The sequence below is a fragment of the Pituophis catenifer genome, unplaced genomic scaffold (genome assembly GCF_029215685.1).
Source record: "Pituophis catenifer annectens isolate HBS135680 unplaced genomic scaffold, rPitCat1.0.hap2 SCAF_3, whole genome shotgun sequence".
Lineage (NCBI taxonomy): Eukaryota > Metazoa > Chordata > Lepidosauria > Squamata > Colubridae > Pituophis > Pituophis catenifer.
The window spans coordinates 1,607,627-1,621,619 of record NW_027256883.1 but is presented as its reverse complement, the minus strand read 5'-3'; the positions used below and the strand labels follow the sequence as shown (position 1 = coordinate 1,621,619).

General features: G+C 42.4%; 1 protein-coding gene across 1 annotated transcript in view; it reads left to right on the top strand.

The window, feature by feature from the left end:
- Positions 1 to 1,671: 1,671 nt before the first annotated feature.
- Positions 1,672 to 13,993, top strand: part of RECQL4 (RecQ like helicase 4) — a 29,439-nt gene continuing 17,117 nt past the window's right edge. The window contains exons 1-11 of the mRNA XM_070941934.1: positions 1,672 to 1,755; positions 1,888 to 1,921; positions 2,683 to 2,792; positions 3,380 to 3,523; positions 4,765 to 5,861; positions 5,991 to 6,090; positions 7,463 to 7,592; positions 9,101 to 9,223; positions 9,402 to 9,548; positions 10,504 to 10,596; positions 11,975 to 12,111. Of these exons, the coding sequence (XP_070798035.1) occupies positions 1,672 to 1,755; positions 1,888 to 1,921; positions 2,683 to 2,792; positions 3,380 to 3,523; positions 4,765 to 5,861; positions 5,991 to 6,090; positions 7,463 to 7,592; positions 9,101 to 9,223; positions 9,402 to 9,548; positions 10,504 to 10,596; positions 11,975 to 12,111 (2,199 nt within the window). The remainder of the gene's footprint in view (positions 1,756 to 1,887; positions 1,922 to 2,682; positions 2,793 to 3,379; positions 3,524 to 4,764; positions 5,862 to 5,990; positions 6,091 to 7,462; positions 7,593 to 9,100; positions 9,224 to 9,401; positions 9,549 to 10,503; positions 10,597 to 11,974; positions 12,112 to 13,993) is intronic.

The window sequence follows — 13,993 nt, the reverse complement described above, 5'->3', positions numbered from 1 at the left end:
ATCAACCTATATCTACAGTAGCTACTTACCTACCTACCTCTATATATCAATCAATCTATATCAATCTATATCATCTATATCATTCATCTCTCTCTCTTCATCTATCAATCTATCTCTGCCTGTCTATCTACCTACCTACCTGCCTACTTACCTATCATCTCTATCATCTATCTAGCTATCATCTATCTATATCATCAATCAATCTATATCTACCATAGCTACTTACCTACCTACCTATCTATTTCTATCAATCAATCTAAATCTATCTATATCATAATTCATCTCTCATCTATCAATCTCTGTCTGTCTGTCTATCTGTCTATCTAGAGTATTCCATCGATCCATCTATTGCTGAAAAGCAAGGTGGGGGGGGTCTCACATTTATTTATTTACTTATTTATTGGAAAGCAAGGGGTTTTTATTTATCCACTGTTGAAAGCAAGGGGCTCTCCCATTTATTTATTTATTTATTGGAAAGCAAGGGCTTTTATTATTTATTTACTCACTGCTGAAACGCAAGGGGGCCTCCCATTTATTTATTTACTTTTTTATTGGAAAGCAAGGGTTTTTTATTTGTTTATCTGTCTGTCCATCCATCCATCTATCTATCTATCTATCTATCTATCTATCTATCTATCTATCTATCTAATCCATCCACTGCTGAAAAGCAAGTAGGGGTCTTATTCATTCATTCAATTTTAGAAAGCAAGGGGGATTATTGATTTGATTACTTTATAAATGGTTATTTTGGTATTCTCAAGATTTGCAGAGCAGGTCTCTGTCCCAAATGGAAGAAAGCTTCCCTTCTTGTCATTTTTGTCTTTTCCTCCTGCTTCTACTTGTGCACTTTCCTTTCTTGAATCAAAAGACAAAAATGCTGCAGAGGGTCTGTGAGTTCATGTAAACTCCTATTGTTGTGTCTGGTGTGTTCCTGAGAAAGGAAAGCCATAATGATGATGATGATGATGATTCATTAAAGAAAACAAAGGTAGTACCAATAGTGACAGGATTGGATTGCCTTGGATGCAATCCCAAAATATCTGGAGCACAACTTCAACACCACTGACATTGACAAATTTGCCATCAGTCAATTGCAGAAGGCAGCTTTACTCAGAACAGCTTACATCCTGCAATGATACAGTACCTCTAACACCATCAAACATCCAAAACTGCCTATCCCAGGTCCTTGGGAAGGACTCGAGGTAGACAAGAGGGCCAAAACCAATCTGAACATCTGACTGACTGCAAGGAACACAATTTACTAAACAGTGGCATGTTAAAAAAAAGAAATGGTAACTTGTCATAGGTTTGATAGGACAAACTCTCAAATACAAAGCCATCTCAGCCATAATATCTGTCCTCTGTAAAGGATCTCCAGTTCCATATTAAGAATATGAAAAGGTTTTTTTTCTGTATCTATGCTTAAAATTGCAGGACAACGAATAAAATATTTCAGAGTGGAATTTTAAAGTTGCAGAGTTGTCTATCAAAATCTGAATGAGAATATCGTGCGATGATTGATGTTTGTGTCAAGGACTTGGGTATTGTCCTGTTTGTATTGTGTTCTCTCATGGTATTTCTTGCTAAATCTTCTGATGGAGTTTTTTGGGGGCTAATTAACCTGATGTTCTGCCTTTGCATACAGTTTTCGGGAAATTGCCAAATGGAACTATGGACCCTTTGGACAAAATTAAAGTCCTTCTGAAAAAATGGGAGACTTCTTTTTTTCAGGAGCAGCAGAGGAAGCCCAGCAAGGTATTTTGAATGTAATTTAATATCGGATTATAATAGTTTTCATTGTTAAGTTGTTTAGGCTGATTAAACCATTTTCAACACAACTGAAACCAAGCAGATTTCCGAAATTATTGCTTTGTGTTTGTTTTCTAGGCAGATGTCCTGGATGCTCCTGAAAAAATAAAAAGTAAGCATGATTCTCTACAGTGCATTATAGTCCCGTCTATGGAAGTACAGTAGTAGATGTGATAGAATATCAGTTTTGATCAGTGGAAAGTGGTAGTTATTTGCAAACATTTAAAATGCTAAGTTTTGATCATTTTCTCATCAGAAAGACAATAAATTTTAGATGCTAATTGCAAATATTTTACAATACATTGATATTCATTGTAATTGCATTGCTATCTATTTTGTCAAAAATCACTTCTTAGTCTTTTAAGTTTTTACTATCAGAAAAGCAAAAATGTGAAGAGCATGTAGGGAATAATAATATAGTATGAGGACATTGTGGTGACTAGCATCAAGCAAACTTTTGTTCAGGTCCACCCTTAGCCAATTCCTCTCACCTAAAATATTGTCACAAATTTGGAAATCTGTGATTTTTCTTCTTCGTAAGGATTGAAGCTAAAGTTTCATTCATTTAGAAGAGCAATAGCTAAATCTTTCCTTCTTGACTTCTAGCAACTGTAATTCCAGTGAGTTGTAACTGAACACACTTCAGTGGTTTAGTAAGAGATTCTTCACTGTTTGGGATGTGCCAAACATTTTATTCTGAGGGCAACGTTTCACAGACCTCCTCTCCCTTGTCCTCATGTTTTGAGTGTGAAACTGTTTTTGAGTGCAAAGTGAACAATTGGATAACCTACCTAAAGCAGATTGTACATTTGAGGGACTACAGAATTGATTTGGCTACATGATTCTCAGCTCAAAAATCTCATTTGTGCACAGAACTATACAAACAATACAAGGCTCTAAAAGAATCCAAGGGGCATCATGATCTTCCTGAATCTGTCATGACCTGCCAACAAGAAAATCAGGAACTTGTAGCACCAGAAAAGGTATTGAAAGAGCTACCGTGTTTTGCAAATATGTTGTTCTGTCTGAGCCCTGATCCTGAAAGGGGGGGGGGGAATCATTGCACCTTCTTCCTTTAAAGCAAAACTTGCTTAAACATCACCAACATTTCAGTTGTTGGGTTTATACAACATGCTAAACCTAGTTACTACAATAGTCAAGTTTATGGGTTCACATTAATACAAGACACTTATGTACCTTGTGAATGTGGCCACCAGATCTTTAATTGACTTGTTAAGTGAGTTATAGGAACACATCATCAGTTTTCCTGAAATTTCTTATGGCAGGTTAACATTTCCTTCACTCGTTTTATACATAGCATCCGAAACTCACTAGTTGTGTTTGCACAATATACAAACCGTCATTTACCTAATCATTTAATGTAACCATTTAACCAAACTTTCATGATTTGCATAGTGTAAACAATTAATCACACCCGCTGCATTCACACAAGAGGGCAACCAAAAAAACATTTGTCAAGTATGGGTCTTTTTGAAAAAGTCTTTTTGGTACTGATATTAACAACTGAGTTGCCTTTCTGTCTTCTCTTTGCTTGGGTCTTTTTTCTAAGGCAACTGATTTCGGTTCCTGGGGATCACACCTGAATCGAGGACAGAAGATTCCTAAACTGACCCAGCAGAATCCAGAAGCCTTGCAGGCCTCTGCACAGCATTTTGGGATGAAGCTGAAATGTAACTTAGGTGCAAAAATTAAGGTCTGAAAAGTTTGTGATTGTTGAGAAATTTATAGTTGCTATATAGTTGTATTTTCTGAGTTCATACAATGCAATTATATGGAGTGGTGCGGTGGCCTAGAGGTGGAGCTCTCGCCTCACAATCAGGAGGCTGTGAGTTCGATCCTAGGTAGAGGCAAATATTTCTCTTTGGGCACACAGAATATATCTGCTGAACAAAACTCCACATTGGCAACAGGAAGGGCATCTGGCCATTAAAACACTGTGCTATCTCTGTTCAGTTGCCCAGACTCTACCCCACAAGGGATTATTGAGTCGTTAAATGAATATGATGATATATTGTGCAAAAGATTGTAGCTTAGAATTTAGAAGTACTGTAGCTTGATTTCTGAAGGATGAAAGTCATTGAAGAATCAAAGGGACCAATTCTCTTTAAAAATTTCTTTCTTATCCCTGTTCTATTGTCATCAAACATAAGACTTGCATCTCATTTTGAGTTAGATACCTCCCATAGCATTTATCTGGGCTCATAGCTACTAATAACTCAGAACTGTTCACCAACATTTGATCTGGAAGGGAAGTCCACATTTATGTGTCGCTTCCTTAATATATTAAAGTAACAATGTAATTGTGACTGAAGAAATAAGAAAATCAAATAAATAAAATGAAGATTAGAAAAGTAGTCTTCTACAGATGTATCACTCAAGTCCAGAAACACAGAGAGAATCTCAAAAGAAACCAGAGAAATAGAATGCAGAGGGAAAATTAAAAGGAAGTTTTTCCCACGTTCTTTGGTTTTTCATAAAAAGATCAGATTGCCTGCTTGCCTAATGACCCAATTTATCTCTTATTTTAAATATAACTTTCTGATATTTGTAAACAAGAATAACTTTAGAGGCTGTCATATAGTCTTGATTATTTGAATTCTGGCGTTGTAAGTAGGGTAGGGGAGAAAGGAGGATAAAATTAGGTCCAAATTTCTACCCAAAACCTGCTAAATGAGCCCCAATTTTAAATTGACTCAATTCTTCTCTTGCTTTGTGGCATGAAGAATATATTCTATCCAAGAAACTCTGTTAAGAGTGGATAGATGGATGTCCATATAAATCGGATAAATAAAACATGCAAGGAGATTGCAGGCAACAGCAAAAATGAAACAAATGTTAGATTTAAGAAGCTAAGAATATTATATTAATTTTCAGCACTGATATCCATCTGATTCTACTAATTATGGTTGTTGTTTTTTTTATTTTTGATTCCAGGAATGTCCTGTAACTTTAAGGAGATCCCTCACTCCTAAAAGGAAACCAGTTCAATTAGCACAGAAGGATGGAGCTCAGATTGAAAAAGTTGCGCCTTTCCCATCGCCAGAAGTTCCTTCGTTAAAAACTAATCCCAATGATTTGCCTGGTTCTAATGCCAAGGAACTTACAGCTCTTCTTCCTTCTTCGTTTCCAGACCTGGCTGGCACTCAGCTCCGGTTTCCTGGTCCGAAACCGAGGCTGCCATCATCGGATCGGTTTCAGTGGCAAAAGCAGACCATCACGAAACGATTGAGCAGTTTGGATGCTGGGTGGCTAGACAGGTGCCAAGGGACAAAATTGGAGACTAGAGAGGAACAAAACCAACATTGTAGTTTGAACCCAGCTAATGGGGCAGGGCCATGCCAAGGATTGCCAGAAAGCATTTCCTTCCGAACACAGGCTCCGTTTTTCAAACCTGGGAAAAGAAAATTGGAGAAAGATTGCCAATCTCCCCAGGAAAATTGTCAGCAGGACATGTTAGAGAGGCAGCCCGTGGTCCAAAGTCCAGAAGGCCTGAGTACACGGAGCACATGGGATAATCCAGATTCAGACAAAGAAAGGATAAGTGTAGCATTCAGTGAAACCAGTGCTGAAATTCCCGCCAATGAGCAGATGCAGAACCTGGAGACTGGTAGAAAAGACAGCAACCGGAAAACAGAGGAGCGTCTTTTGCAAGGAGCTTCACCCAGGCTGAGTGGTGCTTTGTGTGATGGGCAGAGTGGGCAGCTTCCCCCCACCAAAAAAGGGAAAATGCCAAGTAAGAAAAGGCGTCTGGATCCTGCAGCTGACGATGAAGTTGCTCCGGACATTTCTAAACATGGCGTTTGTAGAAAGCGCCAAAGGACTAAAGAACTGGTTGAGGACAGCAACGTCAAAAAACTGCACCCTGTCAGTCAAAAGCCGGGAAAGGATGAATACGACTTTGACCAAGACACTGCCAAAGTGCAAGAGGAGGAGAAGGAGATGGTTCCACTTCTTTCTGAAAATATACTTGGGGACCTCGTTGAGGAAAATTGTCCTAAGAAGAGTGGAAAACCCAGCATGCCAAGCTGCAGGTATCTACCTTCACCTTTTCCTGGTGGGAGGAACTGGCTGGGGAATTCTGTGAGTTGAAGTCCTCAAGTCTTAAAGTTGCCAAGGTTGGAGACTCCTGCTTTGCATTGATATGAGTTTTTTCCCCCCAGGCTGCCATCCAAGAAATGTGGCAATTTTGTCCGTCTCAATATGAAAACAAAATCCCATGTAAAGAGCTACGTCTTGAAGGGAAAACACCTTCGCAAGCAGGTAGGTTGCCTTATGGCCAACCTCCATAGTGGGTCAACACATTTAAGAGCTTTTAACTGGTTCTCATACTTCATGCTTGATCATCTTTTTTTCCCCCATGCTGGAGAATTGACTACGGGTAGTCAATGACTTATGACCACAATTGAGCCCAAGATTTCTTTTGCTAAGCAAGGCAGTTGTTAAGTGAGTTTTGTCCCGTTTTACAATCTTGTTTGCCACAGTTATTAAGTAAATCGCTGCAATTGTTAAGTTAGCAATACAGTAGTTAAGTGAATCTGCGTTCCCCATTAACTTAGCTTGTCAGAAGGTTGCAAAAGGGGGGAATCACATGACCTTGGGACACTGAAACTGCCATAAGTACATGCCAGTTGCCAAGCACCCGAATTTTGATCAAGTGACCTTGGGGAGGCTGCAATGGTTGTGTGAAAAACGATCATAAAAAAACGATCTTTTTTTCAGTGCCATTGTAGCTTCAGACAGTCACTAAATGAATGGTTGTAAGATGAGGACTAGCTGTATCAGAAGTTAAAACCATGGGTTTTACTGAAAGAGCAAGCAAGATTAGCCCAATTTGTCTTCTGCTTAATTTGTTTATTTATTAAAGTTTGTTTAAATTTATTAAAGAGCCTTGATAGTACAAGGGTTTAGTGCACCCTGTTATTAACACAGCTGCCTGCAATTTCTGCTGGTTCGAATCTCTCCAAGGCTCAAGGTTGACTCAGCCTTCCATCCTTTCTAAGGTAGGTGAAATGAGGACCCAGTTTGTGGGGGCAATAAGCTGACTTTGTATAAAATATACAAAAGAATGAAGGCTATTGCTTAAAGCATTGTAAGCCGCCCTGAGTCTCCGGAGAAGGGCGGCATATAAATCAAATTAAAAAAAAAAAAAAAAGTTATATGCTGCTCCTTACACTGATAAGGGCAGCTTACAAGCCTTAAAAATATCAACATAAAAACAGTTACAATTACAATGCTATATGAAAACTAGAACTAAGGAAATGGATGGCAGGGGGATGAGGTCTTCTTACCCCATCAGCCATCTGCAGCAGAAGGCGCCCCTCTTGGGGCCCCAAACCATGTGGCAAAACCAGGTTTTGATATCCGGCCAAAAGAGTGGGAGCAGTTCTCATTTCCAGTGGCAGGATGTTCCACAGGGCCAGGTCCACCGCGGAAATGGCTCTTCTCTTTGAGTCTGCCAGCCAGAATACCTTGGCCGATGGGGTCTGCAGAAGCCTTTTCTGCTGGAACAAGTGGGGTGGTCTAGTTCCATTGGGGTGAGACGGCTCCTTGGATAATTCCCTGAAGTCACCAGCTATGTAGGGAAGGGTGAACCAGGCCCTCTTTGCCTCATCTGTATTTTGGTCCTGCCTAGGTGTGGAAGCAGAAGTGGCAGAAAAAGGGGCATCAGTTTGGTGGAGGTGGCAGGCTCGTGGACCGAAGTTCCGACACTTGCTTCAAATGTGGGGGACGTGGTCATTGGTCTTCCCAGTGCAAAGGTGAAGGTGGGTCTACTCTGGCTGGCTGACGTTATCAAACTGGAAAGTCTGGTGGCAGAATCCAGCTCAGTTAGCCAAGGTGGCCTTGAAGTTCCAGACCTGAAAAGACCGTTCTGAAATTGAGGCAATGGTCTCTGCTGCCAAAGAAACAGTAAATTAACTAAAAGAACTTTCCTTACCTTGTTTATCTAGATTTTTCTTTTAAAAAAAAACTATAATAGTGGAATATAAACACAGCCACCAACAGAAAGAGCACAGCAGTGGTTACCTAATGAGAGAAAAAAAATCTATATACATTGGTGGTGATTAAAATAAACATGACAAAAAAGAATGAAATGATTAAGAAAAAAACCTATATTCTGTCAACTCAGTAACAGTACAGAATTAATTAAGTCCTTATGCTTAATTAATCAAAGAGAAGCAACCTGGAATTAAGGAGTATCTTACATAAATAAATGATTAATCATAAACCACTTACATCTATCTAAGTTCTATACCATTCAACTGAATTTACTGCAACCAGCGCTTTCACAAGTTTCATAGATTTTATTATTAAATTTCTACCATTATTTCTGGCAGTATAATTGGTTCTGTCATGCGTTTTTAAATCTTCCTGAGAGATTTCTTCCAATTCAGCATTTCCCAGTAAATTAATTAGTTACTATTCAGTTACACGTGTCTTATCTTAATGTAAATGAGCATTAAAATAATTAAACTGGTAATTAATAACCTCTGCCTTGTTACATAACTGACTATGGTTGGCTTGAATTCCAGATGTGAAATCGTATTGCTTTTCTTGCTTTAGTGTGAGCCAATAATTTCCCATTTTTCTTTCCTGATTCCGCTGATCAATGCATTTCAAAGAATAATCAAATTGTTCCGGACATATTAGCTGAAGAGAGAGCCGTCCCTCTACATAGATCAAATATTTCTCAAGGTCAATTTCCCAGTTTTAATTAGACTTCATCAGTAGCAGAGGCATTAAAAAAAAGCATTGATAGAATTATCAGAACCAAAATAAACATAACAGAAACATGCTGTCGGGCTTGTCCTGACTTGGTCATTTAGAAAAGAGGAGCCTTCGACTTCATTTGTAGTGAAAGGTATATTTTTACTAAAGCCAAGGGGTTACAAAATAGAAAAAGCCAGATCTGAGGTTTTGTCCGTGAAAGCTGCCTCCTTACTTCCCTCTTTCCCAGGTCCTTCCCCGTTATCTCCCTGGTGTCCAATAGAATTCAAACGTATTGTTTTGGTAACAGTTCTGGTGCTTGGTGGGCTCGCCGATGGTCCGCATTCCATTCCGAGGCTTGTGGCCTTGGGGTCGGTCAGCCAATGTCTCTCTTGAAGTGGTTTCCTTTTCTTTTCTCCCGTGCCAGCTCTTTCCTCCCCTTCTCCATGGTTCATGGCAGTCTGGCATCAATGGGGCAAAGCAGGATGGCAGCACTGACACTTACAATCACCAAGCTACAGTAACAGAAAACGTTATTTGCATTCCTTTGGTGTCGTCCATACAGATCGACTCTCTGCTACTGATGCGCAGCTGGAGGACAAGAGCTGTGCTGATGAAGAGGAAGTACCCTTGCTGACTCTGGAGGAAGTGGCTCAGATGACCAATACGACTTACACAAAAATTTCAAGTAAGTAACAAGACCTACGTCCACCATGCCAGAGCATCTGCTTCTAGAATGTTTCTGGGTTGTCTCGATCCAGGAGATAAGACATAGCATCACCATGAGGTTGGGTTGGGTTGCTATTAAGGTTATTAATAAACAATGCTTTCTGAAAAAGATTCCTATGTCAATTCTTCTTTCTCAGCCAAGAGTGAGAACAGCCAAGAAACCCTGGAGCAGTCTGCTCAGGAACAAAGTTACCTGCAAATAGGAAGGCCTGTACCCGAAACGTTCAGTCCACCTGCACCGATAGAGCCTTTCTATAAATTGGGGCCAGATAAGAAGGTGAGAGGTAAGACTCGATGGTGAGGAAAATTCTAGAGGAGTGGAGGAAGGCTAGAACTATATGATGAAAGATTTCAGGAATTGGGTATGGCCAGTCTAGTGAAAAGAAGGGCCAGGGATGACATGATAGCAGTATTCCAGCATTTGAGGGGCTGCCACAAAGAGGAGAGGGGTCAACCTATTCTCCAAAGCACCAGAAGGCAGGACAAGAAGCAACGGAAGGGAAACTGATCAAGGAGAGAAGGAACCTGGAATTAAGGAAAAACTTCCTAACAGTGAGGACAATTAACCAGTGGAACAGCTTGCCACCAGAAGTTGTGGGGTGCTCCAATACGGGAGGTTTTCTTAAGACGAGATGATCATTTGTCTGAAATGGTATTGCTTGAGCAGGGGGCTGGACCAGAAGACCTCCAAGGTTCCTTCCAGCTTGATTCTAGTTCTGATTCTGGAATATTATGTCCAGTTTTGGTGGCCAAGATACAAAAAAGATGTTGAGAGTCTTGAATGAATGAAGAGCAACAAGAACGAGTAGGGGACCAGAGGCTAAAATATATGAAGAACAGTTACAGGAACTGGGCATGGCTAGTCTAATGAAAAGAAGGACTAGGGGAGACGTGACAGCAGTGTTCCAATATTTGAGGGGCTGCCCCAAAGAAGAGGGGGGTCAACCTATTTTCCAAAGCAAGACAAGAAGCAATAGATGGAAACTAATCAAGGAGGAACTTCCTGACAGTGAGAAGGAATGTATGCTAATTGAGACAGCTTTAAAGTTCTCAGTTGCCCTGCTCAGCTGTCAGTTCTTCAGAATCTGAAATCTTTTGTACAGAGTGTATCTTTATAGCTAAAATTGCAACAGAGTTCAATTGAAGGTGTATTGAAGGTGTCTTCGTTCAGCTCGTCCTGCTGAGTCTTCCCTGAGGACAGGCATTCCTAACTGCGGTTGTGCACTGTATCTTGTCCAGATACACCTCCTGAAGTGTTCGAAGCGCTGGCTGAGCTGGGCTATACTTCCTTCCGGCCAGGACAGGAAACAGCAGTGATGAGGATACTCTCAGGTAAGGCATAAAGAAGCAAATATTTAGCTTACTTGGATCTTGGCAGTTGTTGTGGTGGCCAGGTATTTCTGGTAAGCCTGATTTCCGAAGGACAAGCAGGCGGCTCTTGGTTTGGCTTAGTCTCCTGACAGAGCCTGGTGGGGTAACATTGGCACTGATGGGTGGCAGGCACAAAAAGCGTCTCCCTTTTTTCCTGGAATGCTTGTGCCACTGCACATGAGAGAAGTTAGGTCTGCCCCATGGTGAGTCTCCATCTTACCTGAAGCTCCCTCCTGTCTATTGAGCACACCCTTCAGTGGGGCCTAGAGAAAATGCACGTTTTGTGTTATGAAGTGTGATTTCATGTTGCAAAAATGAACAGAAGGAGAAATATATTGTGGTGTGGTACCTCCTCTGCTTTTCTGAGCAAGACCTGGCCCTATTCCCCAATCCCTTCCACGCAGACATCAGATGAAATTTGTTTTCTGCCATGTGTGCTCTAGTATGTGAATAGGCACTGTGCATCTCAACTCTTTCATTCATACTTTCATACATTCTTTCAATTTCTATAGCTGCCCAGTCAATGGGTGGCTTACAATTCCAAAATTGTAAAAAAAAAATTAAGACGATAAAAAGCATTTTAATAACAATAAAAACATCCAAAATAAATACAGATAGTTAGCCAGTGAACAGTAAAGTCAGGAAACGGGAATCTAAACACATTCAGAGCCCCAGGTATGGGAATACAGCAATACAGTTTTAAGAGCCTCGCAAAAGGCCAGCGGAGTTGGGGGTCATTCTAATCCCTAAGGGGAGGATATTCCAGGGAGCGGGGGCCCACTCAGAAAATCATGTAGTCACTGCCAGCCAACACTCTTTGGCTGATGGGATCTGCAGATGCCCAGTCTGCTCGATCAAATTGGATGGGTAGAGATTCCTGGAAAATTCTTTGGACTGACTTTCCCTGTAGGATCACTCTGGGCACTTCCCTGTCAGCAACACTTGAACTGAGAGGGGTTCTGGACCTGTCAGAAAAGGACACCTGGCTCTATTGTTTTGTTTTCTGGCAATTTGGAGAAATATTTTCCTCTTCATGCATTCACAAGATCTCTTGGAACCCTTTTTGATCTTCAGCGATGTAGGTTCAGGCTACATGTTTAAAAGTAGGACCAGTCAGTCAGTGAAACAGGCTACCATGTGTAGTGGGGAGATTTTCCCCGAAGGTCTTCCTATAGCAATTCAGTGATCCTCTGTCCTAGCTGTCGTAGTGAATCTTGCACCGAGCAGGGGGGTGGGCTAGATGTCCTTTAGGTTGCAATTTCTGTGCGAGTGCCAGCACCGGGAAAGGCTCCCACGGCTGCCAGTTCTGAGGCTGACTGCTGGCTTCACTCTCTTGCAGGGCTCTCCACCTTGGTGGTCTTGTCAACAGGAATGGGGAAATCTCTCTGCTACCAGCTCCCTGCGTATCTGTACAGCAAGCGGCGCCCGTGTATCGCTTTGGTGATCTCTCCCTTGGTGTCACTGATGGACGACCAAGTAAGCTGGAATGCGCCCTTGGCTTGGGAGCTTGGGGGAGTGGGGAGCCTGTAGGGCGACACCTAGAATCGTGTCGGAAGCAAACCAGCAACCCGTGCACTTCAGAGGAAAGAGGTGTTACATTACTGCATGCGGTGCTACATTCTGGACCAGTTGAAGCTTCTAGGTCAGGGGTGTCAAACTCGATTTCATTGAGGGCTGCATCAGGGTTGTGTTTGACCTCGGAGGGGGGGGGGCGTGGCCAGCTTGACATCACTCATGGCAGCCCTCGGAAGGGTTAGGCCAGTCCTTCACTGTTTCCAGGTCAGCCCCGTAGGCCAGGTCTAAGCACCCCACTGGCTGGATCCGGCCCACGGGCCTCGAGTCCTAAGTGGTCTTCAAGGGCAGCCCCATGTAGAGGGCTGTGAGGTGGCCTGGGCATAACTGACTGTCTGAAGAGCCTCCAGTCTAGGAAAGGGCGCAACTGGCATACCAGATGGAGGCCTTCCTGGTCATAGCTGCCACCTGCTCTTTGAACTAAAGTTTTGAGGCCAGGAAAAAAACCCCAAATTGTGTATCCTCTTTAAAGCCTTGCTTGGCATGGGTCCAGGTGACTCGAGGAACTGTCTCACCCCACGGACTGGCAGAGGAGGCATGCTGCAGACCCCATCAGTCAAGTAATTCTGGCTGGCAGGGTCTAGGAGAAGAGCCTTCTCTACTGGCCACCTGCCCTTTGGAACATCTTTTCTTCCTGGAGTGAGGTCCACTCTCCTGACCTTCCGTAAGGGCCTGGCTCTGCCCCATGGCCTGGGACCCCAATGGGGGAGCACCACACTGGAGATGGTTGATGAATTAAGAGCCAACCCCACCTCCAAACACCCAGAGCCACTCGGTCTTGGTAGGATTGGAGATGGTATTCGTCCTCATTCAAATCCACATAGCCTCCAGACTCTGGGACGGAAACATGACAGCCTCGCTTGGCCGATCAGGAGTCCAAAATCCTGGTGATACCGAACCCCAAACCAGCTGTTTAGGCAGTGGTTGTGCTTGGGGAAGGGCTGGGAAGAGGAGGAGAAGAGCCAGATGGGAGAAGAAAGAAGATGAAAGATAATAGGGAAAGAGACTGGCACTGAAAGCTATGGGGAAGAAGTGCAGGCCAGGGACATTGTAGCTTCACGCAATTTTTTTTTACTTTATTTTATTTGTAAAATGTATTGGCCGCCCATCTTACCACAGGGTAACTGGGCGGCTTAACAGTCTTAAAAAGATTTTAAAAACTATACAAAAGCTAAAAGACATATAAATAGGTCCAAATACTGCATCCCAATTAAAAGATGGGGAGGGCGGGAGTAGGATGGGAAGGAGGTGGGATCTGTTGTGAATCCATCAATCATCCCCTTTGCGAAACTTTGCCAATTGGCAGGCCCGAGTCTTTACACTCTTGCAGAAGGTCAGGAGGGCGGGAGTTGACCTCACTCGGGTTTGTGTGTGTCAAGATGTTCCAAAGGGCAGGCACAACAGCAGAGAAGGCTCTTCTGGGCCCCACCAGCCAGAATACTCAATGGGGCCCGCAGCACAGAATGGGACAACTTGGTGCGTCCAACTCACCACAGCCAACTCGTGGCAGGACAACCTGCTGCGGGACAAGTCAACAATTCAATTTAAATATTTAAAACATTATTTTAATTTTCGTCATTCACATTTTGCATCCTTTTAATGATTCTATTCCACCATTTCTTCGGTGTTAGTGTAACTCTTGTCCCGTGCCAAGTTGGCCATGCCAAGTTATCCTAGACTCTCTGCAGCATGGCTCCTGTGTGCTGGCACAGGTGGGCCAATGCCAAAATGCACAATTCAAGCATTTTTTTCTGGAGCCAAAATTGCAGCAATAGGAAAAGCAGCA